Source organism: Vitis riparia, chromosome 1 (assembly GCF_004353265.1).
Source record: "Vitis riparia cultivar Riparia Gloire de Montpellier isolate 1030 chromosome 1, EGFV_Vit.rip_1.0, whole genome shotgun sequence".
Taxonomy (NCBI): domain Eukaryota; kingdom Viridiplantae; phylum Streptophyta; class Magnoliopsida; order Vitales; family Vitaceae; genus Vitis; species Vitis riparia.
The window spans coordinates 2,457,583-2,474,611 of record NC_048431.1 but is presented as its reverse complement, the minus strand read 5'-3'; the positions used below and the strand labels follow the sequence as shown (position 1 = coordinate 2,474,611).

Below are 17,029 nucleotides of genomic sequence, written 5' to 3'. Positions count from 1 at the left end.
TTTATATAGAGAGTGGAAAATTGTTCTCATATTATTTATTTATTTATTTTTATTTTACTAAATCTAAAAATCAAAAGGGCCCACTTCTCTCTCGGGCATCAAGAACCCTTTTCTGAAGTTGTCCTCCAACGCCCCAAAAAAGCCCTATTTTCCTCTGCTACTCTCAATCCTCGCAGGTACTAATCTAATCATGTTATTATTATTATTTTTGCAACCCCCGTTTGATTCCCAAGAAAATCCATCCCCCATTCGATTTCAGGGAAAATTCATCCTTGTTTGATTTCCGAGAAAATCCATTCAAAACCCCCAAAGAAAACCAAAAAAATTGCTTTTCCTTTGCTCCCTGTGTTTTCTGGGTCTGTTTTAGGGGTCTCTTTGCGGTTGTGCCATTGGATTTAAATTTCACGAACCCTAAATCCACGATTTTTGAGCCAGCCTGAAAAACACAACCTTTGCCTGCAAATCATGATCAGATTACCAAATAGCATTTTATGTTTTTTTTTTTTAAAAAAATTGGACAGCTGTGCGCGGGCTGGACTGGTAGGAAATATCGGGAAATTTGCCGAAAAATCGGTAAAAATACTCGGCGATATTTTCGGCGATTTTTTGGGCTCCTCCTCCGGCTTCTCCGTGCGATTTTTCTCCGATTTATCGGTGCTTCACCGATATTTCGCTGGATCGTGGCGATTATCGTTTCGTTGACTATAGAATATTTCCCCATTTTTCAATCCCTGACTAGTTGCATATGTGGGTATAGTTTTATAAATATATAATTTTTATTTTTTTTAAATTAAAATAATTATAAAAAATTAAGCTTATGGATAAATATTTTTAAATTTGGATATTAATTTTTTTATATTTGATATTAACAAATTAAATAATAATAATAAGGATAAATATAAATATGTTTATATTTTTAATTTTATCAAATAAAACATATATAATATTTATGTGAAGATATGTTTAAAATGAAAGAAAAATTTTATTATTTAATTTTATTTACATATCAAAAGTTATATATCATATTATTTTTAATTTTAAAACTTATTACATTATTTAATTTACATTGTTTTCATATTTATTATTATAAAATAGATGTAGATATACTCAAATTAAGATAATTATAGATAATATTAAAACTAAATATTCACAATTAATTTAAGTTGTAATCAATTGCAAATTGTCATGCATCATAATTCATAAAGCATGTAATGCAAGATTTATATGATAAAGTAAAATTGACACGTGATAATAACTTCCTCAAATTAAATTGTGATACATGTCATATGAGTCCATAGAAGAGGCAGACAAGTTGCCTTCGGTTTAAATAAAAAATGTATATTCTAATAATTAAAATATAATTATTAGAATAAATAAAAATGACAAGTTTGTTAATTGGAAACATCATCTTTTAGCCTTCGATTTGTGTGTCGAGAAAGATAAAAGATGATGTTTTGCTAAAACATCATCTTCTAACCTATGATTGTAGGTTTTGAGCGACAATTATATTTTTAAAAGCGTTGTTTTTTATTAATGCTTTCAATGACGCTTTTATGAAACACTATCTTTGATTGATGTTAATAATTACACTTGTAGAACCGTCACCTTTGAGCATTTTCTATTGAATTAATTTTTTTTTTCTTCAAAATAATCAATTTTGACACTAATAAAAGTGACATCTTCCTTACATATGCATACCAAATAGCCCGTTGTCTGGTACCAACCCAGGTGAGATGTGTAGCCCAACGCTGTTGCATATCAGCACATGCCCAATATTTTGTCCTTGCCCAAAGGCCTTACAATACCTCAGCCCGTGGTCATGTCTTGCCTCAACCCCATGATTGCCTTGATCCACAACTTGCCTCAATTCATGCCTTACTTGAGCCCATGCCCACGTCATGGCTTTGTCTCAGCCTTACTCTGATGCACCAACATGTCTATGCCCATGTCTTTGTGCCTATGAGTCATGCCAGTCTTACCATGACATTGCACCCATGGCTTAACATGATGTTGCCTATGGCTTGGTGCCCGCCACAGCCGCCCTTACAAAGGCTTTCCATGCTTTACATGTGTTAAGGGGCAGGATGCCATGCACCCACATGCCTTTGTTACCCACACTGATGCTTCTATAACCCAATTTTGCTATAGTCTCGTGCCAAGATGCACCATCCCATGTCCTTGTACCTACGACATTCATCTCTGTTGCATAAGGCATAACGCTTTTGTACCAAGCCAACCGAGTCATGCCCATGCTTTAGGGGTGCGCCTGGGTGTCTTGAGGCCTTAGGAAGCCAATCAGGCCAATGCTCTCCACTAGTATTTTCTTTGCCTCAGCTTCACTCTAATGCACCAACATGTTCATGCCCATGTCTTGGTAGCTATGAAAGAGATGCTAGCCTTCATGAGTTACGAAGGCTTACCATGGCATTTCACCTATATATGGCCCTCCATGTTGTTACCTAGGGCTTTGGACCCATAGGGCATCCCTTATAAAGGCTTGCCACTCCTTGCATGTGTTGAGGGTTAGCGTTCAATGCCCAAACCGTGCGGGTACCCTTGGGTGGGTCTTGAGGCCTTAGGAAGCGGACCAAGCCATCGCCGTCTGCATGGTCCTCCGAACATCCTCCAAAAAGAGCATTTTAGCCATTTTGATTCTAGTAAAAGGAGGTATCAAGAATGCTTGATGAGGCATAATGGAATTTTCTAAAATTCCATAAATTATTTTTGTGAGCCCAACCACTTCAAATCCTTTTTCAAAATCAAGCCATTGGTTATTATAGCCTACCTCGGCCGTGCCATGTCGCTACTCATGTATGGGTATGGGGACACGTTGTTGCATGACTGTGGCCTCATTCCCGAGCCAACTTGCTGACATGAGGCTCCATTGGTGCACACCTATGGCCTCATGGGCCAAGTGCTGTCAATGTTGCAGATCTCTAGCTATGCATCCATCATCCTCAAAGCCACCTTGTCTTAACTTGGGCCATTTGTGCCAGTACAAGGTCCCACTCACAGGCCTAACAGGTGGCATGTGGAGGCCCAATTCATAATGTACAGTATCCTTTCTTTTTAACCTTTGACATGGTCTAAACAGCTCTAATCTTAAAGATCCATTGGGGTTTATATTTGAACCTTAAGATTCCACAGGTTGATTTGCTTTCACATATTCTCATCCATCCACAAGTGATCATCGCAACTGAATAGCAAATGCAGCAAGTATACATGCAAATATGGGAAGGAAGCATTGGTCAGAAACATGCAAACATCATCAATCAGCAAAAAACTAGCATTAATTAGTTGAAGGCAAACTCAGAAAAGATTTTAATTATTTTCTGACAAGTTTGAGTGGGAGTATAAAAGAATAAATAAGCTTAAAACATCGTGTTTACAATTAATACAGAATCACTAATAGACCTAACACCAAATCCACCAACCTAGCTAATCCATAAAATTAGGTGGGTGTCGTGTCTAAGCAACATAACTGAAACCCAAACCCGAATTATTGCCGCCCATAACTTTGGCTGCACCATGGAAGAAGGCACCTCTAGTGTTCCCATCTAATGTAAATTATGTAGCTACAAATTAAAGTTAATCTTAGTTTGTCAGCTCAAAAGACAGCATAGACTTACCCTAATCACTGCATTGATCAGTATCTCAGTCAAATTATCGTTTGATTTGGAAAGAGGGATATTCTTTTACTCCCACCAAAAATGGAATCCGATGTCCTAAATCTGCAACCTTGTGTCCTGCATTTTTCCCTTTATCTTTTAAATACAAGATGCCATATGTTCTTTAAAGGAGATACCATACCTGCAGATATGGGAGTGAGGTTCAATCAAGGTGTCTGCAAGCAGGCTATAGTTGGGCCTTCCTCCATCTCTTCCTTTCCTTCCTAGTGGTGTCCAGCTTATTTTTTTTGAATCTCAATCCAAACTCTAGAGCTATGTTCATTGTGCCTGCCTTCTCATTCACAGCGTGTACGGGACTACCTGGTAGGTTATTTTTCCTTTCTTTTGAGTGGGAAGTCACTTCATTTCTTTTCTTTTCTTCTTTCTTTGGATTCTGACTTCCATTAATATCTTGTAGTATTTCATTTTCAGGTGCAAAGGCATGATTGAACCTCACATATTTTTGGGCAGTGCTATCCGGCCTAACTTGTTTAAATCTGTTATTAAAGCTAAGGTTCCATGTCGCTTTGATGCTACCAAACATGCAGATATGCAGATTTTCTTAAAATAAGTAGTATAGTTTTTGAGGAATTGGTTCTTTAATATCTACATAATTTCCAAAATGGAAAAAAAACCAGAGAATCCAGCCTACCGTTTCCGGTAATTCACGTCCAATAGATCCGTGGAAACAAACAGTACTACTTTTTCTTCTTTCTGTAAAACATTTCTAGTATAAAGATCAGGCATTGGGGTTTTCTAAAAATAATCGGACTCGTAGTACCTGACCAAGTACTCAATGGAGAGTGGAAGTGGAACTGGGCCCATTGATGTGCTTCAGCTAAAAATCACAGGGGTCATCTTGTTGGCCAATTGTACCACACTGATATAATTCGTAACCCCAGATGCCCTTCCATTTTTCTCTTTTTCGACTCTCAATAGTGCATGTCCTCAATGGCAGGGCTTGTTTTTTGGGTGATGAAGAGTACGGTTTCCGGACCGATTGCATTAATCCAACCTAGCCTACGTGCCAACCTATATATTTCTCAAGTTCTAGTTCAGCAAAGTATAATTCCACAGTACTCAGGTATGGATGAATGCAGAATGCGTCCACAGAAATAGAAATAGACATGACATGGTTGATGGGACCAAGCAGCTTGGAGTTTCAGTGAACCACAGCCACATTCCATATCAACGAATTGAGATATTTCTTTCCACAATGTGGACTCTTGACAACTATATTTGAACAATGATCTGCAAATTATTGCTTAGCCGACGCATAAAAACATTGACTTTTGTCCTCGGGCAGCTAGCATTAATGTAACTTCTCTCCTTGAGGCCACGGCAACACTCCTCCCTAGCAAGTAAAAAAGGCCAAATGCAGGCCAAGTTTGATGGAAAATTTGATTGAAGTGTTGCCAAATGATAACGCGCGTGTGACGAGGATTGAGGAATGGAGGGGGGATCTTATGAGATCTATATACAAGGGACAGGCCATGTTAGATCTTAATTACAATGCAAGTTGTAGAAGTGATGCCAGTCATGTAGCTCCCTCCCTTGAAACAAAGTTTCATCTTCAATCAAGATTCCGGATACCATGTCCCTTTTTATGGCACCTTCCTCTGTTGCGTTCCAAATGGGTAATGCAATAGCCCCTCTTATCCCAATAATTATTCGTCCAGATAGATGTCTATGTATGTTCAAGTATTAAAGGCCTTTTAGCTCTGGTCGGTGGCAATTAATGTCAAATGGGAAGTACTTCAAATATGTTTTACTAGCTTCATACATTGAATGCAAATGTTAAAATTAACATTCGAGGAGTAAAAATATTGAGATTTTGATAAGGTGCCTCTTAGGTGCGCCATATATTACAAGGGAAGGATATGGTCATGGGTAAAGGAAAAGGGGGCCTGGGCCTAGGGGGGTAGGAGTGATCACGTGCAAGGCATGAAAATGACTGCAACCATATCAGACCGTCAAAGCAAGGGACCCAAAAGGTCAAAAGATGGACGTCCCTTTTGATTCAAGATCCTCCATTGGCCACATCTCCATTCACCGGTGTATAATTAAAATCCTCTGGAACGGTACGTGTGGTCAGTGTGAGATCCTCCTGTGGGGGCTTGTGTCAATTTTTTTTAGAGCACAGGTGCAGAACACCGCAGTTGTTGACAAAAGGCAGCATAAAGCCAAGATGATGAAGGGCATCTCTGTGAATAGAGTTAAGAAAATGCTTTCCATTTTCAAAGCTACAGTTCATAATTATTGTCCCAAGAGATTATAATGACCATGAAACAAATTTTTCTTAACTATATAACACGTATTACTTACTTTGAGGATGACCCTTTTTAATATACATAATAAAGTAAATGAAGGGGTTGTAAGTTAGCCAAATTTCTGCAACGACTTAGAAAATTTCTTCGACAACTTCTCTATGCTTTTAAAGTAAGTGGAAATGGATCACCTTCGAGTCTCCATCATATGTCAACCTATATAAAATCAAAGTTATCACCTAGGCTAGTGATTTCTTTCAAAACTTTGAATCAGAACACTGTAATTCATTAATTCATGTAATATAAACGTCACAAGAAAGATGATGGGATTTTCAAGCAATGTCCTATATGAACATTTAGTGGTGCCGAGTGTAACCGGTCCCGGAATGGACCACACTAAAAGATAGTTCAATTGAAGATTGGATGTTGTGTGCCATCCATTTTCAATTTTTACGACTCCCTTTTGGTGGGTGTTGAAAATTTGGATGGCTGGAAAATTTCTTTGGGGATAATGAGGGTATGAAAGCATGCTGCACTATACCAAACTCTCCAACAGCCTAACACTTGGTGAAAATCTTAATTATTCAAGTAGACTCTCGACCAAATCTAAGTCATCATAAGTAGTCTTTTTCAATGTTAACATAAGACTTGAGCTGGCTGCATGCAACAGCCTTACAATGCACATAATTCTCTACAGACGATAACGAATCATGCATCAACACACAACCATGAATAATTGATCATGTTCTACGCCTCCTCATTGCTTTCGGACTAGGCATTCTACTAGTCACATTGTGGGTCGTGGAGGGTGTTGAAATGGCTGCCACAGAGTTCTAGTCATGAGTGGGGGTCGGCTGCACGTGTCGAGGTTTCAGTATGAGAGGTCGCTTTATTTAATTATGGTAACTATGATGAGATAAAAAGGAAAGTCATGCATGACCATCTAACTTGTTGGTGCAGGGAGAAATGGAATATATGAAGCTAAAATGCACTAAGATATGGTGAATCGCATATCCGATAACACGAGATGAGTGGATGCTTCACTTTAGTACAACAAAGATTAACTAGTTTTTGGGCATGTAGAGTGCTCCCTCTTTGCTAGGGAGTTCAGTGGAGGCCATGGAGCATAAGATGCCAAGGGCATTGGTCGACCATCCTGCCCAGCCCTTTAATTTTATGTGTACCTTCAAACTTTGGTGTGTGCCACTTTTCTTATCTTCTCAGAGGGTCTCACTCTAGGGACTTTTCTCTAACCTTTTTTTAAGACTAGCTTTGACTAATGGCGTGTCTCAAATTAATTTTTAATCAAGGTTTTATGACCATTTAGAATTCTAAGAAAGCCATGTCATTTTACGTACGTTAATGTTTGTGCTTACACATAATCAAATGAATTGTCAACGATCTTTTATAAATTGGCATGTCGGCTACGCATTTCTCAGATTGTTAATTTATTCGGGAATTTATGCTAGTGTTTTCAAGTCCTAATCAAAATGGTGGATTGAAACACCATAACCAAAAAAGGATGTTTGAATCCAAATGGCCACTAAAATTGATTTTAAAGAAAGGGTAGAAAGAAGAAAGTAGCAAGGAACATCAAGGGAACATTGGGAAACATCATTAAAAGATGGTAATGACGAGGACAAGAGCGGAACAAATGGGATTGGGACTGAATGCTAGTGGCTGGCAGGCCAATGCAAAGGCATTTTCCCAGAAATTCAAAACATTTTCTCGGTCATTCCCCACATGTTTCCTTCCATGTTCCACATATGGTTTCGTGTACGTTTCCTTAACCTTGATTCTAACTCTCTCCTCTTTAAACTTCTCCTTCACCCAAAAAAGAACCCATCACTGACCATATATTGCGAACATTGGGTTGGCTCTTTATTCCTTAGCAGGTGACATAGAAAATGGTTAACAGATCATATGTTTGTCATGTCGAAATACATATCCATTAGGATAAGAGCAGATGCTTGAATTTCACATGCCAACTTTAAATATTTAGGTGCTAATATAGAAACTTTTATCACATGGTTCAATTGGTCCCTTTCCACATAATTTTTAGCCATGCAGAAACCTTTTTAATACCATTTTAAATTTCCATGTTTTATTTGGGAAGAATCATGCATATCCTAACAATGATAAATGGCCATGGGGTACCAAATCACAATTGAAAGAAATGGGCATGGACCAATCTCTTCTTAGTGGTGTTCCAAAGATTAAAGTTGATCCGTACATGTTTATACCTACACTTTTCTTTCAATGGTTTTCTCATCACTTGTTGTGATAGACTAGAATATCATATGGTTTGCAAAACAGTAGTTTAATATTCTTCGGTTTATATATATATATAAAAAAATCTTGCTTATGCACAGAGAAAGAAACTTTTGCTTTACAAAATGATCATGGGGTTCCACTCCTTGGTTTGAATTCAATGAAAGTTTAATATTTTTAGCCAAGTAACCATTAATTATTTTGCGGGTCATTAATTATTGCTACATAAAATAATGAAAATTAAACATATAGATATGAAACAAAAAGCAGTGGTAGCACTGCTGTTCTGGGGCCTAACAATCTTTAAGCTTATAGTAAACATGATCTTTAATTTCGTTTTCTGGGTAAATAATTATGATGACATAAGCTCGATGGAAACATCTCATCAATTAATTTGAAAAGAAATCTCATTTAAAGTTGGAAAACGGATCCTGTTGAGCCAATCACATTAAGCTTGCGTATGATAAAGATGTATTAATTTTTTCAAAAAGAAAAAAAGAATGTTATTAAAAAAAAAAAAAGGCACCATCACGAGGTCAGAAGCAACGTGAAAAAGCTTACATACCTTTGAGTGATGGCGAGGTGGAAAAAAAGGAAATGTCTTTGAACTTACCTTCAAACAAAGGATAGACACTTGGAGAATATAAAGCTGAGAATCTATCCATTGGGTACAGTGAATCGTAAGAGTTCGTGTAAGAAATGAACACAAATTCATTAAGGAAAGTTGAGGGAATTAGGGGATAATGCGATTTATTGATGACATCTTTCATGAAAGTGTTGGCTGGTTTATATATCGTAATCAAATGCTAAAGGCTACACACATTTCACCTAGAGAACCCATCACCTGACCAACCCATGATTCGATTCCTCAGCTCAACATCATGCTGCTGCTGTCTTCATCTCAATATGTAGATTTATTTCAAGGCATTCGAGCTAGTATTTAATGCTTGATAATGCAGATGAAACAATTTATAAAACCCATAGTTTTTCTCCATTTGAAGCTACGTACAGATTTGTTTGGTTTGGGAGAAAGATATAGTAGAAAATATCAAAATAGAATATAAATTGAGCAAGAAGATGCAGCAAGCTATTAAGAATGATTCGTCTCCGTGTATTCCATAATTTCCAAGCCCATTAAATATGATCCAATAAAATAGTTTTGGCTAACACGCATTGGGTTAGAGGAATTAATATATGTATATAATTACAGCACCCGGGCAACAGCTGTCTGTTGATTCCACACAAAAGCATCTCGCGACCTTTCAATGATGGTGACACCACCTCCACCCAAGCCCTTTATAGGAAACAAAACACAATCTCAGCCACTATCTCTTCGCTTTGAATGGGCGCTTGACACATAGAAAAGGCATGAAGAACCAGCACTTCACTTTTCCCTTAGGCCCCAAAAAAGCAGATACTCTTCCTCCTCTTCAAGAAATAAAGAGAGGATGGGAGAAAATATATGGGGTTGGTTGGAGTTTTATTTCAGTCCACAACTAAGTGGATGACAATGATGATAATAACCTTCACTTCATTTCATTATTGTTGCCCATATGATCATCTCCTCTTATACCAAAACATTTCTCTCTAAAATTTTTAAATCTAGGATGCGCAGTACTGTATTTTGGGCCTATCAAGCACATATGACATTGTTCTTTGTGCGTGTTCTCCTCTTGTCAAATCTGGCCCCAGTAGCACTCCTCTTGGATGGTCTGCACGGCTGCACTCAAGAATCAGAGACTCGTGTAACAAAAAATCTCTTAAAAAACAAGGCTAATGCATATATTTTAATGAGAGATTAGGGTGATTCATGGATTACCATACCCACATGTAGAAGTGAATATTCCTCATCGGAGATATAATAAATTGATGAATTTATACAATCAAATTACTGCCCATATGCTATCTGCCAGATCTGAGATTGGGAATGAGTAAAAATATATATATATATCAATTCCAACTAGAAATTATTCGTATTCTTTTGAATTACTTTGTCTCTGGAAGAACATGGCACCTTGAACTAGTGTATATTTTCTTTCCAAACTTATAACCATAAAATACATTTGTTAGGAATATAGCAAAGCCAATTATAGTAAGTACTATTGGGTCCAGCATGAGGATGCCCAGTTGTGTATATAATATATTTCAATAGAGATTTTTGCAGGTTGGCAATATGCGCACCATTGAACATGAATTCTCTGAATTCTGCTTATATAATTGCCTTCAATTCTCGTCAAATCAAATTATATATCTATGTTAGCACTAACAAAAGCAGAAAGATAAATATCCATTGATTCTGTTAATAATGTACTAAAATTGAACTTTTAGTATTTAATATTGTTTGAAGCTTAATTAATTTTGAAGATGGTGTACATATAGATGAAATGGTTAAGATAATGGAGCAATGTCCTGGAAATACTAAGCAGCATCCACTAAGTGGGTCCGAAAATACAGGAAGGACCGTAAGTGATGTCCAAAACACGCGTACACGAGAGGTAGAAAGAGACATTGTAGCACATCCATACATCTCCCTTAGACCCCCAGGAGGCCCAGACCCAACCCCTATATCATGACTCACACCCAAGTCTGCTTCTCGTGCCTTCTTCACTTTAAAGCTCATATTGCCTCTCTCTGCATGTGACCCTCAAATCTTCTCTATTTTTCCTGCTATTAATGCTTCTCCTTCCTTGCTAATATCTTTTCTCCTCTCTTCTCCATCTTCATCTCCCTGTTCCTTTATTGCTTCTCTCTTGTTGGATTAAGTTCTTCAAATGATGCCACCTGAGCAGGAGACCAGGATCACCGGTGATCCAGCTAATGTTCTGGGGGCGAACCGGATCGAGAATGTCACAATTCATGCTGCAGAGCCAGCGAGTAATGTGAGCCCGTGTTTGGAGGATCAAACACCTGACGGACAGCAAACAACCAGACCTCAATTTTCGATTCTACGTGAATCATTACGTCCTGTGACACTCAAGGTATTAATTCCAGCATGCAATTATATGATCAGACAACTATACATGTATTAGAATATAATTTTCATCAATTTTAACCATGCGATTAATATCTATGTATATTATGTACTTGTGTCACAGTTTGAGGATGTGGTTTATGTTATCAAGTTGAGAAGCACCGAAGGCAGCTGCTTTGGGTCACCTGAGCCCAAGCAAAGTCGCACTGTGCTCAATGGGGTGAGCGGAATAGCTCGACCAGGTGAACTGCTGGCAATGTTGGGTCCATCAGGCAGTGGAAAAACCACTCTCCTCACGGCTCTGGCTGGCCGATTACCGGGGAAAGTCTCAGGTAACATAACCTATAACGGGCAGCCATTTTCAAGCTCCATGAAGCGGAAGACGGGGTTTGTCACACAAGATGATGTACTCTACCCTCACCTGACCGTCCTCGAGACCTTAACATATGCGGCCTTGTTAAGGCTCCCGAAAAAGCTCACTAGAGAGGAAAAAATCGAACAAGCTGAGCTGATCATCGTGGAGCTTGGCTTAACAAGATGCAGGAACAGTGTCGTAGGGGGTCCTCTCCTCCGGGGGATATCGGGTGGTGAGCGCAAAAGGGTGAGTATTGGGCAGGAGATGCTAGTGAACCCCAGCCTATTGTTGCTGGACGAGCCCACTTCAGGGCTCGACTCAACCACCGCTCAGCGCATAGTGGCCACTCTTCGGGGACTGGCACAAGGCGGGCGGACGGTGATTACGACCATTCATCAGCCTTCAAGCAGGCTGTATAGGATGTTTGATAAACTGGTGGTGCTCTCAGAAGGGTGTCCTATTTACAGTGGAAATGCTGCTAATGTTCTGGAGTACTTCGGCACAATTGGTTACCTGCCTGGATTTAGCTTATTGAACCCTGCTGATTTTCTACTTGATCTCGCTAATGGTGAGTAATTCTTTCTGCTAATCTTTACTCTTTGATTTTTCATCATAGATTGGTATAAATTGTTCTGAAGAAGCAAAGTGAAAAATGTATGGTTTTTATTGATCAATGCCGCTGGAATGCATTGTTCTCCTTTTATTTCGATAAACAATTGAGTGGCTAACCATTTTCTGATTTCCATGGCTGTCTATCATAAAAAATGGTACTTCTAAGTCAAGTCAAGTCTAGGGATAAGATTAGACATATGGGCTAATAGGAAGATCTAGTCTTAAACACTATGGTTATTGCACATGGGCTTGTCGGTTTAATACCTAATCCTTTTAGTTACATTTGTAACTCTTAATATATATTTGAAAAGAAAAATTTTCTTAGTTTTTTTGATATCTAAGGATTTACTTTTATTTAATACTGTTATCACTTAAGGAAATAATGCAGAAATACCAACAATGTATCTAATGACTTCAACTATATCACTAACCTTTTCCTTTGTTGTCAAATTGATTTGACATGATTCACTGTTCCCACAAATCTGGTGGCTTTTAAGTGGTTGGAAAAACTTTTTACCCTTTATTCATTTAAGAGTTATCTTTTTTGAATGGCAAGTCACTTGAAGCTTCTTTGATCTTATAGGAAACGTGTGCTGCAGAGGGTGAACCTTCCATATGTGCTTGAAATAGTACCCAAAAGAAAAAGAAAAAAATAAAAGAAAAAAGAAAAGAAAAGTGGAGAATCCTGAACTACTTCCATTTCTCTAAAAACAATTCCAATTCTTTTGCCTATCAATTCATACATTGAACTTTGGATGATTCTGCCAGATATGGTAAAAAAAGGTGATCAGATTGGATGAGGCCAATGATTTCAAGTAAATCTTTTGTATTTTTTGTCAATATTAATAACTGTAGTGTCACAGTGAACATTTTTTTGGACTGTTTCACTTTACTTTCTTGGGTCCTTGCCCACTTAATTATTAGTTGGATCCTGGAGATCTCAGAACTGTTTAATCCGTGCAAATCCAATGAGTTTCTGCTAAATCATTTATATGCATGTCTCAAAATTTTCAATTCAGCTGTTCTTGGCTAGAAAAAGTAATTGTAGGAGTTGGATTGATTTTTAGTGGTGGGCCTTCGCTTATTGAACAAACGTCATCCTCATACTCAAAATTGCAGGTGTAGCCCCTGATGTGAGAAAGGATGATCAACAGGAGTTTCATGGTAGACCAGACAATCATGATGATCAAAATTCCATCAAACAGGCCCTGATATCATCTTACAAGAAGAACCTATATCATAGCATGAAGGCTGAGATCCATCGTAATTCTCATGGTTCAGATGGGTCTGCATCAGGACCATTGTCATCTAGAGGTAACTGAAATTTCTTCTCTCTCTTTCTGCGTCCCATTGAATGTTACCAAGTTCATGGGCTGTCCAAGAATGCATTGAGCGGATTCATAGAAGTTTGTATTGATCAGTAAGGGCGTTGCAGGTTGTGAGAATCAATGGACCTCCAGCTGGTGGGAGCAATTCAAGGTGTTGCTAAGAAGGGGCTTGCAAGAGAGGAAACATGAATCTTACTCTGGTTTGAGAATTTTTCAAGTCATGTCTGTTTCAATTCTTTCAGGGCTTTTGTGGTGGCATTCTGATACTTCCCACATACAAGATCAGGTATTGTGACCCTGCCCCATCTTTCATAATAGCAGTTTTTAACCTTCAGATAAGGATGAATATCTCAGTTAGTCTCTAATATTCCTCTTCTTGTGGTGGTGGTGATGGACTATGGACAGGTGGGACTTCTCTTTTTCTTCTCCATATTCTGGGGCTTCTTTCCTCTATTCAATGCCATATTCACATTCCCTCAGGAGCGGCCAATGCTAATAAGAGAACGCTCATCGGGCATGTACCGTCTCTCCTCATATTACTTTGCTAGAATGGCTGGTGACTTGCCTATGGAACTTGTGCTCCCAACTATCTTCGTAACCATCGCATATTGGATGGGTGGTCTCAAGCCTTCCCTGCTTACATTTGTGCTAACCCTCTTGGTCATCCTATACAATGTGCTAGTCTCTCAAGGGCTAGGACTAGCCCTTGGTGCCATTATAATGGACGTGAAACAGGGCACGGCCTTAGCTTCTGTGACCATGCTTGTGTTTCTTTTAGCAGGAGGATACTACATTCAGCACATCCCACCTTTCATTGCTTGGTTGAAGTACATTTCCTTTAGTCACTACTGTTATAAGCTTCTAGTGGGAGTGCAGTACGCAGAAAATGAGGTTTATGAGTGTGGGTTGAGGATGCATTGCAAGGTGTGGGAATTTCCTGCTATAAAGTATCTGGGTATTGATCATTGGGCTTGGGATGTGGCTGCCTTGACTGTAATGTTTGTGGGATATAGGGCTTTGGCTTATGCGGCATTGAGGATGGGGCAACCTCACTGACAGTTAACAATCCCAGACTGGTGACTGAAGTTTACTGAAGCTAAAGAAACTTATCAAGATGTTCTCTAATGTGATCAAGTAGTCATGAATTGATGACCAGAAGTGTGATTTTAGTACCTTGTTAGCCAATTCAGATTAATGAAATTGGATTCTAATCGTCTGAAATTATGTCATTCAGTAACATTGAATTTTCAACTTGATCAATCTATCAATTATTCCCAAAGAAATTTTCCTGTCTATCATAAACAAGAAACTGAACTATGACAGAGAAAGAAAACTCAAGGTGTTCCTAGCCCCTGTTTTTTTTATGGAAGTAGGAATATCCAACAATTAATTAAAAGGGATTCTTGCATTCTGGATGATTCCTTAACAAGATCAACCTCATCCGGGCCAGGTTATTGCTATACTTACATCAAGTTCATTAATGTATCTATTTGTTTCAAATCAGTGACGATGGGAGAGTCCTAAAGTTTGATGGATTGAATCTATCTCCCACCAACCCTTCTGCATTATTTTATGCAATTGGACACTTCAATTATAGGGCATGTTTGAATGTTAGAATGGGGCATGGGAATATGAAATTCATTCTGTTTTCATTTATTATTGTGTTTGGTTGTACAAGTAAAATGAGCACATGATCAATAAAAAACTCACTCATAAGAACTAAGTCTCACTCTTACTTACTAAACACACAATTCTCCACTTCAAGTTCAAGGGACACCTTCCATGGGATCTGCCCTTAGTTCATGTAAAAATTTAACCAAGATGGAGAAATAAGCAATAAAAAATGGGCACTCTTCTGGGTTGCCCTACAGTTTGTTGTATTGACGAGCTCCCTCAAAATTCACCCTTACCCGGATAAAACTCAGTGAAATGGTGTTTTTAATTTGCCCCATAAATGAAGAAGGTTGGAATTGGAATATTAGATTATTCAGATTATACAGGGAAAACACAAGAGGGTATTCACAGAAGGCCCTAAAAAATCTCCATATATAGCATCAAATTTAAGCCCAAAGTGCCTATACTTTTCACCAGTCGTGTCTCAACATCATCCATGCGTGCATGCTTTAGAATAGGCCTGAGGGCTTCAATAATATCCACAAGATAATATGCCTGGCCACAGCATCTGATACAGCATCTTTCAAGAGGCCACCATTTCAATTATTTCATTCCCACATGCCATATGCCATCATCTCTGCAATACTTTTTCCTTGTTCAGTGATTCTAATTCCATGTTGAGTTTTCCAAACTCAACTATAAATGGATGTCTTTGTTAGGAGCTAAACACTCGAGGCCAGGAACGTAGCTTAATTTCAATTTTCTCTTTGTGAAGAGGACAGTGTGAAGAATGGCATCACTCAAGGCTCAGAAACCTCTCACTACCCAACCCGCTGGGCAGGTCAAGAAGGAGCCTGCCAAGCCTAGTGGCAACCCCCCCAACCCTCCCACCCCGGCCTCCAAGCCTGGCCCCAAGAAGGCCGAGCACAAACCCCGGGAGCCCAAGAAGGTACTAGTATATATATATATATATATATATATATAGCTCTTACATTGTATTGCTTCACATTATGAAGCTCAATTGATATTTTCCTCATTGTTTTTGTGACAGGCACCGGCTAGCAAGCCTGCACCAGTCAAGAACTAAAAATGGCAGCACTAGTGTGATTTACTAAAGTCCATTATGCTGTTAGATCCGTGGTAGTTACTTCTATTAAATAGTAGAAAGCACAGGCTTGGCACCTATGTCTATGTATCTCTTTTCTGGCTTGTTCTAATGAAATAAAAATCTTATATTAAAGTTGAGCTTGTCATTTACAATTGTTGTTTGGTTTGAGGGAAAGTCTGTAAGATGGTTGAGGGAGAATTTCTTTTGGACATCAAATTAATTGCAACTTGCAAGCCATGGACCTTAATGATCTCCTCCTAATTGCCAATTGGACGTTGATGACAAGAAAAATTATGGGAATATTGAATATGGGATCAATCTCACAAAAACCATCCTTCAAGTAACGACATATTTGCTAGCAAATATGTTTGTTTTGATCGTTTTAATCCTTTGGCTTTGACAAAATTGTTTGGGCACTGAGAAAATATTGGAAGAAAGACAAGAAGTAAAATTGAATGGCTAGATCTCATTCCTTTGAGCCTGTTTGAGAGTGTTTTTGGTTAAAATCCTTTTACCATGGTGTTTTTATTAGCTTCACTTTTATTAGAAATGCTTTTAAAGATAATCCCTTGTGTTTTCTATAATGTATTATAATAAAAAAAGGGTAAATTTTGCAAAAATTATGAACTAATGATTATCTAAAAATCATTTCAAGAAATTCTCTAAAATTTAAAAATACATATTTTAAATTTATTAAATATTTAGGTTCTATTTACAAATTGTTTTTAAAAATAGTTTTAAAAAATAATTTTTGAAAACTGTTTTTTGAAAACAAAAGTCTATTTGAGAATGTAAAATGTTTTTAATCTATTTTCTTGTTTTTAAAATAAATTTT

General features: G+C 38.0%; 1 protein-coding gene across 1 annotated transcript; it reads left to right on the top strand.

The window, feature by feature from the left end:
- Positions 1 to 10,799: 10,799 nt before the first annotated feature.
- Positions 10,800 to 14,755, top strand: LOC117915829 (ABC transporter G family member 21). Its single transcript, XM_034831577.1, has 5 exons — positions 10,800 to 11,184; positions 11,302 to 12,100; positions 13,264 to 13,458; positions 13,580 to 13,758; positions 13,878 to 14,755. The coding sequence occupies exons 1-5, from the start codon at positions 10,978 to 10,980 to the stop codon at positions 14,526 to 14,528; spliced, it is 2,031 nt and encodes a 676-aa protein (XP_034687468.1). The 5' UTR covers positions 10,800 to 10,977; the 3' UTR covers positions 14,529 to 14,755.
- Positions 14,756 to 17,029: the final 2,274 nt, after the last annotated feature.

What these genes read in the sequence shown, in the direction of transcription:
- LOC117915829 (XM_034831577.1), top strand. Translation starts at nt 10,978, where the DNA reads ATGATGCCACCTGAGCAGGAGACCAGGATCACCGGTGATCCAGCTAAT. An exon ending in TCTACTTGATCTCGCTAATG is followed by an intron (nt 12,101 to 13,263) that starts GTGAGTAATTCT and finishes TCAAAATTGCAG; the next exon opens with GTGTAGCCCCTGATGTGAGA. An exon ending in AGGACCATTGTCATCTAGAG is followed by an intron (nt 13,459 to 13,579) that starts GTAACTGAAATT and finishes AGGGCGTTGCAG; the next exon opens with GTTGTGAGAATCAATGGACC.